The 18,914-nt window shown below is 46.9% G+C and overlaps 1 protein-coding gene across 1 annotated transcript in view; it reads left to right on the top strand.

Moving 5' to 3' along the window:
* LOC137522355 (high affinity cGMP-specific 3',5'-cyclic phosphodiesterase 9A-like) overlaps positions 1-18,914 on the top strand; it is a 52,682-nt gene that overhangs the window by 21,928 nt on the left and 11,840 nt on the right. Inside the window, exons 6-12 of the mRNA XM_068242401.1 lie at positions 3,143-3,213; positions 5,274-5,355; positions 5,486-5,570; positions 6,686-6,760; positions 11,018-11,104; positions 14,264-14,368; positions 15,365-15,447. Of these exons, the coding sequence (XP_068098502.1) occupies positions 3,143-3,213; positions 5,274-5,355; positions 5,486-5,570; positions 6,686-6,760; positions 11,018-11,104; positions 14,264-14,368; positions 15,365-15,447 (588 nt within the window). The remainder of the gene's footprint in view (positions 1-3,142; positions 3,214-5,273; positions 5,356-5,485; positions 5,571-6,685; positions 6,761-11,017; positions 11,105-14,263; positions 14,369-15,364; positions 15,448-18,914) is intronic.

Raw genomic sequence — 18,914 nt, 5'->3', positions numbered from 1 at the left:
ATGCAGAATCTTCTCATCAGACACCACACAGAATGCATCTCTGCATGGATGACGATAGATGTACCACCTGCTGCCCGGATCAGTTCAATTGGGGGCGAGAGGCGCCTATCATACTACATACAGCAACACTATAGACAACAATTAAAAGGGCACTATGGCGAAAAATTGTAAAATTTAAAATATGTACAAACATATACAGTAAATAAGAAGTACGTTTCTTCCAGAGTAAGGCTACTTACACCCTAAGACGTTGCGTTTTAGGGGACGTTATGGTGGTGTTGAAGTTGGACGTCAGATTGAGCCGCGTTATGCAGCTCTCAAAGCAGCTGCTCCAGGTTAGTGATAGGAAGTCCGGATCTTTTTAAAGATTCGGATCATTTGAATCGGATCATTGAAAATATCCGGATCTTTGAACCAAATCATTTGAATCATTTTACTAGGGAAGCAGACTGGGTGAAATGACTAGCAGGACAGGACTTTCCCTGCACTGTACATTCTGTATGTTCCTGTTTCTTCCAGACAGACATCCACTGTGAACTGAATCTTTCATTGTGATGATCCAGATGATTCGACTCACAAAAAAGTTGCGGATCAAATGATCATGCGGTTCATGATCCGGACAACACTACAGTCCTACCACACTCTCTGCAGTGCAGTAAATATTAATTAGCCATGTGGCTGGCTGCTGCAAGAAGGAGGAGGAGGAGGAGGAGGAGGAACCTCCTCCTCCATTACTGAGCATGTGCAAGCAGTCTAACGCTGCTTAGCCCAGTATAACGTACAGCAGTACAGCATGCAGCACTTTGTTTAAAGGACTTACGAGGCCAAAATCTGCCCCCAAAACGTAAAAAAAGTTAACTACCTGCATGACTTTGTAAGGCACGGAGGACGCCTTCCGCGCCCTCCGTGCCGTTCCGCCTGGTCCCCTCTGCTCAATAGCCCCCCGAAAGGCTGCGACCCCACGGTCCGGGTCGGTATCTGCAGCCGGAGCTGGCCACGGCTGCACAGTCCGCATAGCCGCTACTGCGGCTGCGCAGCTCTAGGGCCAACCCTCCGATCCACGCTGCCTGCAACCTGTTACGTGGATCGGGGGGTTGGCCCTAGAGCTGCGCAGCCGCAGTAGCGGCTATGCGGACTGCGCAGCCTTGGCGGCGGCCATATTTATGCAGGCTGCAGATACCGACCCGGACCGTGGGGTCGCAGCCTTTCGGGGGGCTATTGAGCAGAGGGGACCAGGCGGAACGGCAAGGAGGGCGCGGAAGGCGTCCTCCGTGCCTTACAAAGTCATGCAGGTAGTTAACTTTTTTTACGTTTTGGAGGCAGATTTTGGCCTCGTAAGTCCTTTAAACGTGCTGCGTTACTATGTAAGGCAACGTGTGCACTGTGAACAGCACTATTGATTTTACAGTGCTGTACACACGATGAGATTTCCCGCTCGATTTGCGGATCGATTTGATTATTTCAAACATGTTCGATTGGATTTCGATCGTTTTTTCCATCGATTTTGCATACCTATCATGAAAAAAACGATCGAAATCCAATCGAACATGTTTGAAATGATCGAACGGATCCGTTCGATCCCGGGAATCGAACGGGAAATCTCATCGTGTGTACCCAGCATAAGGCTGCGTTACTGGCTGCGGTAACATGGGACTTTAACGTCCCACTGTGAAACCAGCCTAAAATGAGCCATAAATTACTTTTCTCCTATGTTGCTGTCACTTACAGTAGGTAGTAGAAATCTGACAGAAGCGACAGGGTTTGGACTAGTCCATCTCTTCATAGGGGATTCTCAGCAAGGCTTTTATTCTTTATTAAGATATTCCCTAAATAGGATTTAAACAATGATGCTGGCCAGCTTCCCTGCTCACTACACAGTTTTTTTGGCAGTTGGACAGAGCAACTGCCATTCACTAAGTGCTTTTGAAGATAAATAAATCCTTGAGAATCCCGCCATGAAGAGATGGACTAGTCCAAAACCTGTCGCTTCTGTCAGATTTCTACTACCAACTGTAAGTGACAGCAACATAGGAGAAAAGTAATTTATGGCTCATTTTACTCTGGAAAAAACATGCTTCTTATTTGTTTATGTTTGCACATATTTTAAAATTTTTCGCCATAGTGCCACTTTAATTTGCAGCTATGATGCGTCGAGAGGTTCAGGAGGGGTTACTTTTTGTGCAGGCGGTCGGCCATTATATAGTTAAACGTCTACAACGGTAGTCACACAGTGACAGGGACTGCATAACCAATGGTAATAAGTACAAGATTTTTTTTATTTTTTTTACTTAAAGGGATACTTAAACCTGTCAAAATAAAAACAAAAAAACAAACAGTTGAACTTACCTGGAGCTTCTTACAGCACCTGCAGTCATCCTGTGCCCACACTGTCCTTCTGAGACCCTCCAGCGAGCAGCAGCGACCCCTGCAAAGCTGGCCAGACGCAGCCAGTCAGAGGCTACTGCGCATGTGCAGCCACGAGCCGCACGCACCCTGATCATGCAGTAGTGATTTGCACGTACTGCACATGCGCAGAACACTGCCGTGCGCAGAGATGCAATTAGGAGGTGCGTGGCCGGCCAGCTTTGAGGGGGTCACCGCTGCTTGCTGCACGGCCTCGGAAGGATAGCGCAAGCACAGGATGACTCCAGGGGGCTGCAAGAATACCAGGTAAGTTAAACTGTTTTTTTTTTTTTGGGGGGGGGGACAGGCTTTAGATTTCCTTTAACTAGTCGTCGGGAAAACACAATTGCAGAGTAAAAAGAAACAATTGCACCAAGATCATGCCGAAATACACAAAAACACATCATGGTGTGTTTGTAATTGCGATATACAGTGGAAAACTGGTCTAAATTTGTTCCCCATCTGCAGACAAAAAACACCTGAACCTGTTTGTTTTCTGCACATTCACCTGTATTATCATATTAAAATTCATTAGTAGCTAAAAATGTTTTCAGAAAAACGTGTATGAATGCAATTGGTGGGCGTAGGAACATGCGCACGGGGAAAAACATGTACGCAAACGCGTTTTATAGTGTTATGTGAGGTAAGGAGCGATAAATCATGAGCTAACAAGTGAAGTGATATAATTCATTAAATAGGTTTGATAAATCAACCTTCCATTGTGTCATTCCTTCTCCAGAGCCTTCCGGATCAGCGAGCTGAAGAGGGAGGTCTCTGAGCGTCTCACGGCTCTGGAGCGCAGGGTGGAAGGTGACATCATGGCTTCTTATAGTAGAGGAGTTGATGTAGTTATCAAGCCGTTCAGATATTTATAATAAGATGTGATTGAGTGAAATGTAATGTCTATTATCATGTAAGAACGTTTCTTGGGCACCTTAAAGTGGGATTGTCAGCCATAACATAAATTCCATTTACTCACTGCTCTGTGTTTATTATGTAGTCTACAACCTGACTCCACATAGCAAGCATTCCAATATAATCATAAATGCTTCTGCTGTAATAAATCTTATCTCAGTCAGCCTGGCTCTAGTCTGGTACATTGATGAGGAGAGGGAAGCTTGTTATCACATCTCCAACATTCCTGCTCCTTACTGATTGGCTGAGGGCAGTTTAGTGTGACACCTCAACCCTTTGCAGAAGCTGCTGGAATACAGTCTATGCCAGGGGTCCCCAAACGTTTTGGGTCGAGGGCAGGGTCAACATACTTCAGACTGCTGGGGGGCCGGAGTATACATAAAATTATGTAGAAGTCTTTGCGGTCCAGACAGCGAAGCATACCCAGGTGACAACCTGCAGTCCAATTGGACAGCAGTGTCACCTGATGTGGAATTTGATTGGAAACCAGCGAATGACTGCTTTCTGGTTTCCATATGGATGGGTGGTGCCAGCACTGCTATTCTATATGTGGACCACAAATATTTAAAATGTAGCTTACCGCATCTATAAGTAATACATTTTGTGTGGGGGGGCGGTAAAAAAGCCTCAGGGGGCCACATTCGGCCTGCGGGCCTTAGTTTGAGGACCACTGGTCTATGCTGTGCTCACATGTGTTTACAAAGCAAGCTAGATATGACAGTGCAGTTCTGCACACCGCATTTCAGGCAGGAGAAAAAAAAGAGTAAGGGAGGAAATGACATCAGAAGCAAATCTGAAGCCACCCTGAAAAAAAAAAGTTAGATACTCACCTATAGGTGTAAAGGGAAGGCTCTGGATCCCATAGAGTCTTCCCGATCCTCTCCCCATCCCCTCCACCGCTGCCCACTGTGAAAGAAGGCTTCGGAAGCACTTGCTTCCCCCGAGTGATTCCTGGAAGAATGCATCCGCACTGCACATGCCCAAGCATGCGTTCGCACATGAGCAGTATGGACCTGCTTGCCTTTGGAAGTACTCAAGAACATCAGTACATCCAAAGCCTTCATCAGGGGCGTTGCTAGCCCCAAAGATCAGTGGCACGTGCCCCAGATCTATTCTGGGGTGCCCCGGATATCCCCCAGGCAGAGTCAGGCTCCAAGTGGCCACTCTGTCTCCAGATTCTGCAGATGTCTCTTCTGGGCTTCACCACTTAGTGTCGGAGAAGGAATCAGACATTACAGCTCCTAGCATCTGCTTCTTGGATGCTAGAGGGAGAATCGTAGCTACAGAGGATCTCTCCAGACTTGGAAAGTGGATGGAGGAGATGAGTTGTTCCTCCCGCTGTGCTACTCTGCTGGGAGGTCAGGGGGAGGAACAGTGAGGACACACACATGATGCATGCTCCCTATGGAGGCTCCAGGGCTTCCAGCATGTCACTACAACACCCAGCATGCCCTATAGAAGCACCACAGCACCTAGTATGCCCCATAGAGGCACCACAGCACCCAGCATGCATTTACTTTTGTAGAGGCGTGCTTCATCCAACCTTTTCCTGGGCAGGCCTACTTAGACCGCTGTTAAGTTCATGTAAATTTTGCTCCACCTATGACCACACCCACATTCTGGTGCATGGCCACACCCATTTTCAGCTGGAATGCTCAAAAGTGCCCCAGATCTCTTAGGATCCTAGCAACACCCATGCATGACAGGATGTCATAGTCACCACCTAAACTGGGGGAACTATTTATACTGGGAGACACCACTCGGGGAAAAAACACACCTGATTTGCAATACAAATAATATGAAAAACAATTTCAGTGTTTGCCATGGCCCATATATTACCCAGATATGCCTGTTTTTAAATTCAATGTATTAATGAATGCTGTATATTAAATCTAATGTCCCCCCCCCCCTACAAGCAGACACCCTTCAGTCACCGCCATGCTTTTTCTCCACAGTTGAAGGCCAGAAGGTGGTTGACATTGATAAATGTAAGAATGAGTTGAGGATCCTGCGGGATGAACTGCAGAGGAGCCAAAGGTCAGCACTAACCAGCATCTTATCCCATCGCCTGAGCTTGTTTCTGCTCCACCATAATATTAAATATCTTTACAGCATCTGGCTGGATCATGTCGTTATTACTTGATGGTTGTCTTTTATGTTATTATAGCAGACTGAGCTGCCCATGTAGCTGCTTTCAATCACAGGAAGTTATCCGGCTAAGTCAACGCAGAGATCTCCCCAATTACCCCAAGGTAAGTTACCCTTCGCATGTTCAGCAGCTCAGTCGCTTTTCATAGTCAGAGCCAGCTCTAAGATTTCCAGATGGGACAGTTTCAATTATACTCTCCTTGTCTGTTATTTTATTTCTTTACTCAGGGCAGACAAAACTTTAGGTTTGCATGATGGTAATTCAGGCAGCAAACTCTCGGGGGCAGCAGTTCTGTTCACTGGTACATTAGACAATTACACTCTCCCACTGCTACTGGAGAGCCAAGAGTGTGTGATCCCGCCTCCTAATTATTATTCACTGCTCTCTTGGCTGGCCCACCTCCTCTGCATGTGCTGCTCTGATAAGAGCCATAACAGCGGGCGGACAACAGAACTAGCCGGGCGGAGCATCTGGCCAATAGGGCTTGGGAAGAACACTGAGATTGTGTCAGCATTCCATTTGTCCTCTGCTCCCCCCATTTGTCTTACATTACCCCTCCCCCTGTGTGTCCTCCTCTGCCCCTGCGTATAACTATGAGAAGCCATCCATCGGCTCCAGTGGAGATCAGAGACCTCTCCTCTCCTTCACTGCACCTCTTGTGCCGGCGTCAAGTAATCACCACATCAGCAGAAGCTGGCACTAGAGGCGCAGTGAAGGAGAGGAGAGGTTTCTCACCACCGCTGGAGTCGGGGAGTTTGTAAGGCTCTCTGTATTCAGCATATAAGACGAAAAAGTGTATATGCTGAAAAATAAGGTACATCTTATTGACCATCTTCACTGGTGGTTTTCCTGCATACGTTACAAGCAATGTTTCAGATTGTGACTTCATCTAATGTGAAGAAAATTAGTAATGGGGCATAGAAATAGATGATCATTGATGGAAAGATTTACACTCGGTGATTGGGGCTAAACGAGGCTGGCTTTCTGAAGCTCCGCCTCTTCACTTGACATTGGAGAACACCTGATGAGGAGGTGGAGGCCAAGAGTACCATGATCTTCACTAAGCTTGAAATGTGTTTATGAACTAGTAAGGCGTCTAAATGACGCCTCTACCAATTCATAACAGCCATGATGTGCAGCTAAGAGATCTCTACACTGTGTGTTATATGTATGTATGTAAAATGAGCGGCACACTCAAACAAATGATCTTATCCACAGTACACGTTATCGTCAGAGACCATCGAGGCCCTGAAGAAACCAACCTTTGACGTCTGGTACTGGGAACACAACGAGGTGCGGTACAAAGAGTTATTATATTAGTCAAAGGAGAAAAAAAATGTTAAACCGGGTACAGTCAAGACATTTATACACATATTAATTTATTTTTGTCCTCATTTCTATATTTACTGAAATTAAGTGAAATGTTCTCCAGCGTTGAGTGCAATAAAAATTTGTCAGAAGTTCTGTAGTTCTAACCAAGACCTAGGAATTACACTTTTTGTGCCCCTAGGCCAATGATCTGCAAGCTTGGCTCTCCAGCTGTTAAGTGTAACGATTGGTGTCGGCACGCAGAGAGAATCTGATTATTGGTGATCTGCAGTATCACCAAGAATACAGATATATACCTTATTGATGATCTGCAGAATCACCGATAATACAGATATATTGCTAACCTCTGGACACCTGAGGCGTGTGAGTGTTTGGTGTAACAGTAGAAATTGGACCACCGGGGTAGCAGGTGGTCCAGTAAGTAGAGACAGACTCTACTGCAGTCAAGGACTCCAGGAGGAGACTATGACTGGTTTAGCAGCAGTGCCCCCTCTGAGAAGCAGAGGGCCCCTGCAGGGAGGCTGAGCACCCAAGGGGTGGGTGACAGCCAGAAAGGTCGGGCAGGCTGGGTCGGCAACACACTGACAGATAAAGTACAAAAACGGTAAGCTGATTCGGTATCCAAGGCAAGCAGGGTTTGGCAACGGAATATCAGAAGTGCAAGGTACCGAATCAGAGATCAGAGGAGTGGTCAGGAAAGCAAAGTCATAACAGATATCAAACAATGCCTAGTCTAGGTGCGAGGTCCATGGTCTCTACACCCTGGAACTAGTCTGAAGTATAACAGGATGAAAACCCAAGTTCCCTAGTTTGGGTGTGAGGTCCTTGGTCTCTACACCCTGGAACTGGTCTAAGGAATAACACAGATGATACACAGTATTCCTAGTCTGGGGTGTGAGGTCCGTGGTCTCTACACCCTGGAACTGGTCTAAGGAATAACACAGATGATACACAGTATTCCTAGTCTGGGGTGTGAGGTCCGTGGTCTCTACACCCTGGAGCTGGTCTAAGGAATAACACAGATGATACACAGTATTCCTAGTCTGGGGTGTGAGGTCCGTGGTCTCTACACCCTGGAGCTGGTCTAATGAATAACACAGATGATACACAGTATTCCTAGTCTGGGGTGTGAGGTCCGTGGTCTCTACACCCTGGAACTGGTCTAAGGAATAACACAGATGATACACAGTATTCCTAGTCTGGGGTGTGAGGTCCGTGGTCTCTACACCCTGGAGCTGGTCTAATGAATAACACAGATGATACACAGTAAACTGGCTAAGTGTGGATTCCCAGGTCCTCCTGGTTCCACCACACTGAAGGATCTGACTAAGGTCTGAGTGCTAACACATAGGCATTCGCAACGCCAGACAACCAGCAACTGAACAGCAAGGGATATATATAGTGGAGCGCTCTCCAGCGCCACCCAGCTCCCATCAACCAATCAACCACTGAGCTGGGATCAGCTGACCACCTCGCTCAACTGACCCTTCTCCTATTGGTATAAAGAGCCTGTCTTGCGGCGCGCGTAGCTCTCCATCTGTGTGCGCTACTGGGTCCAGCCAAACCAGACGCATGTTGCTGCGGGGAAACCGCCGCTCTGTGCGCGGACACCGCCGCCTCACTGTCAGAAGGCGCAGCGGTTTCTCCGCAATCCGTCACATTAAGGAACTACAAGTCCCACAATGCATTTCGGGAGTCTGACAGCCACAGTCATGATTCATAAAGGCAAATGCATTGTGGGACTTGTAGTTCCTTAACAGCTGGAGAGCCAAGTTTGGAGATCACTGCCCTAGGCAAAGCATGTTGGGGCTCCCCTTTTTTGTGCAGCCTCCTCTTCCATGTGTATCTTCCATGTACTGTATTGTAGCCCTTATCTTGCATGAGCATCTCCATTGAGCCTCAGTCAGTTTCCGCTTTTTCATGCATTGCTCCCCATTTTCAGCCTCCTCTTTCATATGTGGCAAGCCCTCTTTCATGCTCAAGTGCCTCCTTAAACTGCAGGCGCCCAAGGCCTGGGCCTTTGGGGCCTTTACAGAAATCCGGTCCTGCTTCTAAACAAAACATTTTGGATATAGTAGGAGGGCCTGTAGTGACACATAGTAGAATGCAGTAAATTATTCAGGAATCAGGATACCCACTTTTATGGTAATTATCCTGGTTTCTACATCAGAAACACTTCCTATAGCTATATATTGCTGTATGAGAACTAATCATGCAGTTTGATCTGGCTAAACAACCACAGAACACAGAGCAGTGGATTTCTTTACTAACTATATGTGGAATAAAGACTTTTCATTGTGTGCTGTGCAAGAGTTGTTTTAAGCTTTAAGCAATTCGATGGACAGAACTGCACCTATTGCCTATAGAGATCAATATGATTGTCCCCTACATGCTTCTAATTCCAGGTAGGAGACAACGCATATTGGTTGCTAATAGAAATGGTCAACAGCTCATATTCCATTTTCAATGCAAAGATAATGCAGATTGTATCAAGAATAGAATTGGGCCAATCAAATTAACTTGGAATGGAATTTGCATTAAAGCTGGAAATATTAGCATCTAAGTGACTGGACTTAAAGAGAACCTGTACTGAGTAAAAATATTTAAAATAAACACATGAGGTAACTTCAAATGAACATTGCATAGTTACCTTGCCAACAGTTCCTCTCAGAAGCTCACCATTTTCTTCTGACAATAATACCTTCCAGTTCTGACAACATTTTGTCAGATCTGAAATATGCCAGTTGCTGTCAGTAAAATATCAGTTGCTGTCAGTTATAGCTGAGAGGAAAACTGATGTACCAGGTAATGTCCATGTTTCCCTATGGCTCAAGTGGGGGCGATGTTACAGTTTAACTGTGTGCTGACCAGAAAGCTGTTATGGGGTAATGGCCATTTTCAAAATGGAGGACAGAGAATTCCCTTGATCACAGTGAACAAACAGGACGCGGGACAGGAGAAAGACACTGAGGATTAGACTACATGGAAGGTAAGTATGACTTGTGTATGCTTATTTTGACCTATAATGTTCAGTTCAGGTTTCCTTTAAGGAAGCAAATAAGATGATAATATTAAAGGACAACTATCAATAAGAAAGTGTTCTAACAATACAATGTACAATTAATATGTACGGTAAGTATTATTTTATAGCTGTGTAACCATGTTCCGACTTTTCATGTTAAAAATCGAAGCCAAAAGCTGTACTTTGGTTTGTGTAGGTTTTAGCTGCATTCATTAGCAGAGGTGATTAATTTTTTAATTTGAAATGTAACATCACAGCCAGCGCTGGTCTATGCATCTTTTAAGTGTAAAAGTAGCAAAAAGTATGCGGGCACCAGCCACAGCAATAATGCTTAAGTGAACCTTTAATTCTTCCCCATACAAATTGACATACAAAGTGGTTATGGCCTGACAGCCGTTTCGCAGGGTAACCTGCTTTCTCAAAGGCAACCAGGTAAGCATTTTTGCTGTGGCTGGTGCCCGGATACTTTTTGCTACTTTTACACTTGGATGATTGTGTTACTGATCCGGAGGCACATCACAAGTAACCTGCTACCCCCTACTGTGCTGCAGTCTGCGGAGTTCATCTGGTGCCAGTCATTCTCTCTTTGCACATTGATCTATGCATCTTTCAGAAGGCTACAGACTGACTCTCTTTGTAGGAAATAAAAAAAAAAACTATTGTGTGAAACCTGACACCAAGGTAGGATTTTCACATAGAATGTTTACTAGCAGATACGAGACACATTTCTTTCTGCTTAATGCTGTACACCACCAGTTCTCCTCAGACACTTTAGCCCTCCCTGAAAGCCTCACAGGTTATCTGTGCTCATGTTATACAGCTCAGCCACAAAAACAAAAAATCAGCAGCTAGTGATTCCTGCTGTCACATGCAAAAGCTAAAGGGTACACACAGTGTTAACAGATGTAAGGAAAGGGATTCACCCCCTCCCCTCATGATTCACTGGTCCGACACCTGTCCCCCAAAGCCCATCAGTGAGACCACCTATATAACGTTAAAGGAGGAGATAAGCAAGGAGAGATATACAGCAGTACTTAGGAACACCTAGACAAGCTATTCCCATTCCAGTTTAAAATACATGCTTATTGATAGTTGTCCTTTAAATGACGTGTATACAGTATATCGGAGTCATGAATTCACCATAAGATGCTCTCAAAAACGCCATCACCTGCGTAATAATCTTTTATTTTCTGACGCAGATGTTAAGCTGTCTGGAGTTTATGTATCACGATCTTGGACTTGTGCGAGAGTTTAATATGAACCCCATCACCCTGAAACGCTGGCTGGTGCGTACCCCAAAATACTTCTATTCTAAATACAACCAAGATTTCGTTTTTAAATCAGTTTTTATCGAAAATGGTAGTCTAATCAAGCATCATCTAGGTTCATGCAAAGGCTTATAGTAATCAGCAAAAGATTCAGAATCTGTAGAAAATAATTAAATGATGATAAAGTCAGGAGATCAGGGGCGTAGCAATAGGGGTTGCAGAGGTTGCGACCGCATTGGGGCCCTTGGGCCAGAGGGGCCCCAAAGGGCCCGCCCTCAATTGCTACGGCACACCAAAACCTGCCAATGGCAACTACAGTGTCAGGTGCAAGAAGGGGATGGGGAACAGTTTGTTAATGATGATTACCACTATTCAAAGTATCTATAGAAGTGATTATTATGAGCACAGGACTAATAGAGAGCTAATTCTCTCTATTGGTCCTGTGCTCATAATAATCTCTTCTATAGATACTTTGGGCTTGATTCACAAAGCGGTGCTAACAGTTAGCACCCTGGTGAAAAGCCCTTTATCATGCCTAAACTCAGTTTAGGCATGATAAGTTTAGGTGTGATAAGTTTAGGTGTGATAAGTTTAAGCGCCAACTGCGTTAGCACCGCAGTGCACAGCTGATCAAAAGTTTTACACTAGCAAAGACTGGTGCACTTCGTATAAAGTTTAATGGCGCTGCTTTGCGTGCGGGACTTTGCAAGTGATCTAAACTTATCTAAACTTAGCATGCCTAAACTTATCACACCTAAACTTATCATGCCTAAACTTATCACACCTAAACTGGCTTTTCACCAGCGTGGTGCAATGGTTATCATGCCTAAAGTCTCTAACTGGGTTAGCACCGCTTTGTGAATCGAGCCCTTTGAATAGTGGTAATTATTAACACACTGTTCCCCATCCCCTTCTTGCACCTGACACTGTAGTTGCCATTGGCAGGTTTTGGTGTGCCGTAGCAATTGTTATGTATATAGCACTTGGGGGGGCCCCATTGTAAAACTTGCATCGGGGCCCACAGCTCCTTAGCTACGCCACTGCAGGAGATCTCATTCTCTTGCTTAAAGGAAACGTTAAGGGGACCCTGAGCAGAGCTTTACAATTAAAATCGGCACTTACATGGGGCTTCCTCCAGCCCCCTGTAGCCCGCAAGATCCCTCAGCGTCCTCCGGGTCCTCTCCGTGGTCCTGCTGGCAGCCTAGTTAGCCTTGAGACTTCGACCAAAGTTGTGTGCAACTGCACATGCGCAGCCCGTCCACACACCCGGCTTGATCACGCGCTCATCACCATACGCCTCCAGCGTATGCGCAGTTCTGGAAAAACTGAGCTCGGGGACCCAGAGGATTCCAAGCAACCTCGCGGGCTACGGGGAGCTGGAGGAAGCCCCAGGTAAGTAAAAAAGGTCTGCTCAGGGTCCCTTTAAGTGAAAAAGAAATGGCCAATTTACTTACCTGGAGCTTCTTCCAGCCCCGTGAAGTCTTCCTGGTCCTACGCCATCATCCCGCGCTGCTCGGTTTTCCCCCATTGTCCGCCTCCGATTGCCTCACGTGCTGCCCCGTGCGCCTCCTCCAATGTGCTCCCATTGCCGGGGTGACTACTCTGCACTTACGCAGTAAGCAAAAATTGCTACCGTGCATGCGCAGAACAGTCCCGGCCGCAGGAGTGCTATAGAGGAGGCGTACAGTCAGCACCGCACATGCACAGTGGCCTGGTGAATCGTGAGTAGCCCGGATAACAGACGGGGACAACGGAGGAATGGCAGAGTGTCAGGGCCGGTTCTAGCTACAATTGGGCCCTGGGGCAAAAGTAACTTGGGGCCCCCCTAGCAATGCCCCCCCCCCACTACTCCCAAGACCCATCACACCCACACAAAATCATTAGGTGTCCATTATATGTCCCCAAAAGCACACATCGGGGTCTTACCTAGGACACAGTAGGACACAGTAGGCAGCACCATGCTCTATACCCCTGGATATCTCCCCCCTGGACATCTCATTCCCTGCAGGCATATTTGTGATTACCATAGCTGAAGAGGAGTGGACACACACCTTGGGGGCCCCTACAAGCTCTAGGGCCCTGGGGCAATTGCCCCCTTTGCTTCTATGGAAGTGCTGGCTTTGCAGAGCGTGGAATCACGGCAAGGCAGCAGGAGGACTTCAGGGGGCTGGAAGAAGCCCCAGGAACGTAACTGGGCAAACTATTTTTCACGTAAGAGTGCCTTTAAAATAAAACTGAATTAACGTCGAAAAAGGTTACATACTCACCTGTGGAGAGGGGAGACTCTGGATCCCATAGAGGCTTCCCCTTCCTTACTCTGTGCTCTCAGTCCACCACTGTGCCCCTGTGAAAGTTATTCAACCAACTGGTAGTGAAGGCTTCGGACGTACTTGTGTTCTTGAGTACTTCCAAAGACAAGCAGGTCCATACTGCTCATGTGCGAACGCATGCTCAGGCATGTGCAGTGCGGATGCATTCTTCCAGGAATCACTCGGGGGAAGCAAGTGATTCCGAAGCCTTCTGAGGAGTCCAAAAGGAGGGGGGGGGGGGGACTTTCACAGTGGGCAGCGGTGGGGGGGATGGAGAGAGGATCGGAAAGGCTCCAGAGCCTTCCCTCTACACCTATAGGTGAGTATCTAACTTTTTTTTTCAGGGTGGCTTCAGATTTGCTCCTGATGTCATTTCCTCCCTTACTCTTTTTTTTTCTCCTGCCTGAAATGTGGTGTGCAGAACTGCACTGTCATATCTAGCTTGCTTTGTAAACATGTGAACACAGCATAGACTGTATTTCAGCAGCTTCTGCAAAGGGGTGGGGGTGCGTGTCACTCTGAACTGCCCTCAGCCAATAAGTGAGGAGCAATCATGTGGGAGGGGTGATAACAAGCTTTCCTCTCATCATTAATGTACCAGACTAGAGCCAGGCTGACTGAGATAAGATTTTTGACAGCAAAAACATTTATGATTATATTGGAATGCTGGCTATGTGGGGTCAGGTTGTAGACTACATAATAAACACAGAGCAGTGAGTACATGGAATTTGATTTTATGGCTGACAATACCGATACATTACTTGATTTGCTGCATCGATGTGCGGACAATTTGATCATACTGACATCAACACTAATCAAATTTATATACAGTCGATATAGATTTATATATCTGTTTTATTGGCGCCAGCTGTGCATCCAGGAGAATTACAGAACGAATCCGTTCCACAACTTCCGCCATTGCTTCTGCGTGACCCAGATGATGTACGGAATGATTCACCTCTGCGGGTTAAAGGTCAGTCACCCTCCCCCTCTCATATCTCTGTAATATGGTTCTGTATAACTGTCAATTATATATCATATGCCTTTATACTGTTTATAGGCAAAGAATACGTTTTATTTCAAAATTATATCATGCAAATAATATCACAGTTCAATAAACGTCTTTAGTTGAAATAATCTTTTATCTTCAGTTTGTCATTAAAAAAAAACTATTACCAACAGCAACTTTTGTTATTTTGACACAAAAGTCCATTATTCTCCAACCAAGGGAGCCCAGACCGAGGCAGGGCTCCTTGGTGCACGGCGTGTGCCACCTAGTGCCTGAATTTGGAGCCGCTATAGTCACAATGCGATAATGCGCAGCTGTAATTTGTGGCTCCTGCGATTGCTGGACAACTAATTACTTCACCCTCAGACTTTCTACCACTCATCATGCGGCTCACCCTGCGCCAAAGTAACCAGGTGGCAAACTGCCATGTACACAACCCAGACCCACTTGGGTACATGCTCTTAGGGCCGGGCTGAGGCGAGAGAGGCTGCAGCCTCAGGGCGTCGTGTAGGAGGGCCGCACAACTCACTCAGCTATCATTCCCCTATTGTGTTTGAAGCAGAGAGAAATAGGAAAAGGGGATACATTGCAGTGACTGCAAGCCAGATAACTAGAGATTAAGGTGTTGACGGGGAAGGAGGCACAGGGGGACAAAGGGACACACAGGGGGCAGAGGTGACACAAAGGGACAGAAGGAGGTACAAACACCCGTGGGGGGTATGGCTTCATCTGGGAGGCATGGCTTAGTTCAGAGGGTGGAGCTTAATCAGGGGCATAGCACAACTCAGGGCCAATGGCACTCCAGGCAGTAGCCTGTAATGCCTATGCCTAAAAACGCCCCTGCGTTAAGGAACAGTCAAAGTATAATATACAGTAGAAATAGACATGAAGGATTTTTACTGAACTTGTTACCTGTACAACCGATATCATACTCCAACCGCAATAACCATTCTACTGCAGGAGCAAGTATCTCTGTTGGAGTTGGGGGTGCTGATGACAGCCGCAGTGTGCCATGATCTAGACCACCCGGGCTACAACAACACGTAAGTCACTGTGGTTGCGGGAGATGGAGGGGCGCATAGTGGTGGTGGGAGGGGGGGGGGGGCATACTGTGATGGAGGTATAGAGGAAGGAAGGGCACATATATAACAGTGGTGGAAGATATGATAAAAATCATCAGGTGGGAGTGGGCACAGTCTAGTACAAGAAAAGCAGGGCAGAAAGGAGAAGGGAAGAACTAGTGGAAAGATAGATGAGAGAAGGGTGGAAAAATAAAGAGGGGGGGGGGGGGGGGGTGTTTGGGTAGGTGGGGCACAGTAGAAGTGACAAGGTAGTGGGCACTGTATGATATAAGGATATGTCAGGGGTGAGATACTGCGGTGCAAGTACTGAACAAATGAGTTAGGGGAGGGTAAGGAAAAATCACCATGTGGGATAGGAGAATAGAAGAGGGTGGGCGAGTAGTTCATGAGAGGGGGGACATAGTTGGGTGCAACTAAAATGGAGAAACGGGTCTGGGGGGAGTTTGGGGCCAGTAAAGAGGATAAAGTGAAGGAGACATATACATGAGGGGTAATTGGGTAGGCATTGGGGTGAAGGTGTCAAGATGGAAATATAGACAACCTGGTTGGAGGTCAGAACAGGTACAAGAGTGGATAAATGATGAGGGCTGAATAGGTTGGGGTCAGGAGTGAGCCGCATTGGAGACAGAGAAGAGCGGCGGTGTGTGCAGCTTCAGCACATGGAATCCGAAAGAGGTGAGTCTCCCTGTCCACTGTGCTATTTTCTGAAGGGGAGGAGGGAGCCGGAGATGAGGGAGGAGGCGCCAGGCTCCCCTCCCCGGGACTGTGTGTGCAAGCTGCTCCTCCTCCAGGCTACCTATACTGGGGGCACCTATACCTAGCTACCTATATTGGGGTAACCTATACCTGGCCACCTATACTGGAGGCACCTGTACCTAGCTACCTATACTGGGGGCACCTATACCTGGCTACCTGTACTGGAGGCACCTATACCTGGGTACCTATACTGGGGACACCTACACCTGGCTACCTATACTGGGCGCACCTATACCTGGCTACCTATACTGGAGGCACCTATACCTGGTTACCTATATTGGGGTCACTTATACCAGGCAACCTATACTGGAGGCACCTGTACATGGCTACCTGTACTGGAGGCACCTGTACCTGGCTACCTGTACTGGAGGCACCTGTACCTGTCTACCTATATTGGAGTTACCTATGCCAGGCAACCTATACTGGAGGCATCTATACCTGGCTACCTATACTGGAGGCACCTGTACCTGGCTACCTATACTGGAGACACCTGTACCTAGCTACCTATACTGGGGCACCTATACCTGGCTACCTATACTGGAGGTACCTGTACCTGGCTACCTATGCTGGGGGCACCTATACCTGGCTACCTATACTGGGGCACCTATACCTGGCTACCTATACTGGAGGTACCTGTACCTGGCTACCTATGCTGGGGGCACCTATACCTGGTTACCAAAATTACAGGATATCACCAAGAAAAGTGTACAAATATAACCTGTCTCAACCCTAAGAAAACAGTTTAGCACAAGAGAACACTAGAGGAGCACAGGGTATATGAAATTAGCAAAATTTATTATAGCAATATACACATGACAAACCAACACACATTGACTCATAAAATACCCCCATAAAACCCCCCTCAACTGACTGGAAAGGCGCCTGTAGCAAAAATATATAGCAAAACAGTCCCGGAGTGCACTCCTTGAAAAGACCAGCGCTGAGAAAAAAATATATATGTAATAATCTTCAGGCCCATTAAGCAGACAGGAGGACTAGTGAACACTAGGGTCCATGGGACAAATATATTCGTCCTCAACCCGTGTGCATATTGTGAAGCACGCCTCTATATTGTGAATATATACGTGCGCATTACAGCCACATCTCAGTGTCAAACCTTTCAACCTCAGGCTGGCAGCGTTTGTCACCAATTTGATAAAACGTACGTGACCTAGTATGCAGTTGCCTTCCGAGCGGCTGCGGGGGACCTTGTGTGGCCAGCCAAATGTCAGCAGCGGTGGCGCTCGGGGCAGAACGCGCTGCAGCCGTTTGATGAGGCGAAAAGGAAGCGCACGGAGGCACGGGGAGGACAGAGCTCCGCCCACTTCTCCAGCGTCACTGGCTCACGTGACGCATTTCATCCAAACGGATTTCCTCAGATGTCTGAGCTCCGCCCACTTCTCCAGCGTCACTGGCTCACGTGACGCGTTTCATCCAAACAGATTCCCTTAGATGTCTGAGGAAATCCGTTTGGATGAAACGCGTCACATGAGCCAGTGACGCTGGAGAAGTGGGCGGAGCTCTGTCCTCCCCATGCCTCCGTGCGCTTCCTTTTCGCCTCATCAAACGGCTGCAGCGCGTTCTGCCCCGAGCGCCACCGCTGCTGACATTTGGCTGGCCATACAAGGTCCCCGCAGCCGCTCGGAAGGCAACTGCATACTAGGTCATGTAAGTTTTATCAAATTGGTGACAAACGCTGCCAGCCTGAGGTTGAAAGGTTTGACTCTGAGATGTGGCTGTAATGCGCACGTATATATTCACAATATAGAGGCGTGCTTCACAATATGCACACGGGTTGAGGACGAAGATATTTGTCCCATGGACCCTAGTGTTCACTAGTCCTCCTGTCTGCTTAATGGGCCTGAAGATTATTACATATACATTTTTTTCTCAGCACTGGTCTTTTCAAGGAGTGCACTCCGGGACTGTTTTGCTATATATTTTTGCTACAGGCGCCTTTCCAGTCAGTTGAGGGGGTTTTTATGGGGGTATTTTATGAGTCAATGTGTGTTGGTTTGTCATGTGTATATTGCTATAATAAATTTTGCTAATTTCATATACCCTGTGCTCCTCTAGTGTTCTCTTGTGCTAACCTATACCTGGTTACCTATACTGGAGGTACCTGTCCACCTATACTGGAGACACCTGTACCTGGCTACCTATACTGGAGGCACCTATACCTGGCTACCTATACTGGAGGCACCTATACCTGGCTCCCTATACCTGACTACCTATACTGGAGGCACTTGTACCTGGCTACCTATACTGGGTGCACCTATACCTGGCTACCTATATTGGGTGCACCTATACCAGGCTATCTATATTGGGGAAACCTATAGCTAGCTACCTAAACTGGGGCCCCCTATACCAGGCTACCTATACTGGGGGCCCCTATACCAGGCTACCTTTACTGGGGGCACCTATACCAGGCTACCAATACCAGGCTATATACTGAAGGCACCTATACCTGGATACCTATACTGGTGTTTTTTGTTTGTTTGTTTGTTTTTTTAATATCCTGTCAGGCCTGCCTTTCCCATTTATGTTTTGAGGGGGTAGGAGAGGATGGGAGAACCAAAGTTTTGCAGGGGAGGCCCAGTGATTTCCAATTACACTCTTGAGCAGGAGGATACAGAGCTGTGTGGCGTCAGGACAGGATCTCTGCTGCTGTA

The sequence above is a fragment of the Hyperolius riggenbachi genome, chromosome 6 (assembly GCF_040937935.1).
Source record: "Hyperolius riggenbachi isolate aHypRig1 chromosome 6, aHypRig1.pri, whole genome shotgun sequence".
In the NCBI taxonomy this organism is placed as follows: Eukaryota; Metazoa; Chordata; class Amphibia; order Anura; family Hyperoliidae; genus Hyperolius; species Hyperolius riggenbachi.
Note: the sequence above shows the minus strand (reverse complement) of the source record. Positions and strands in the feature narration are given on the sequence as shown.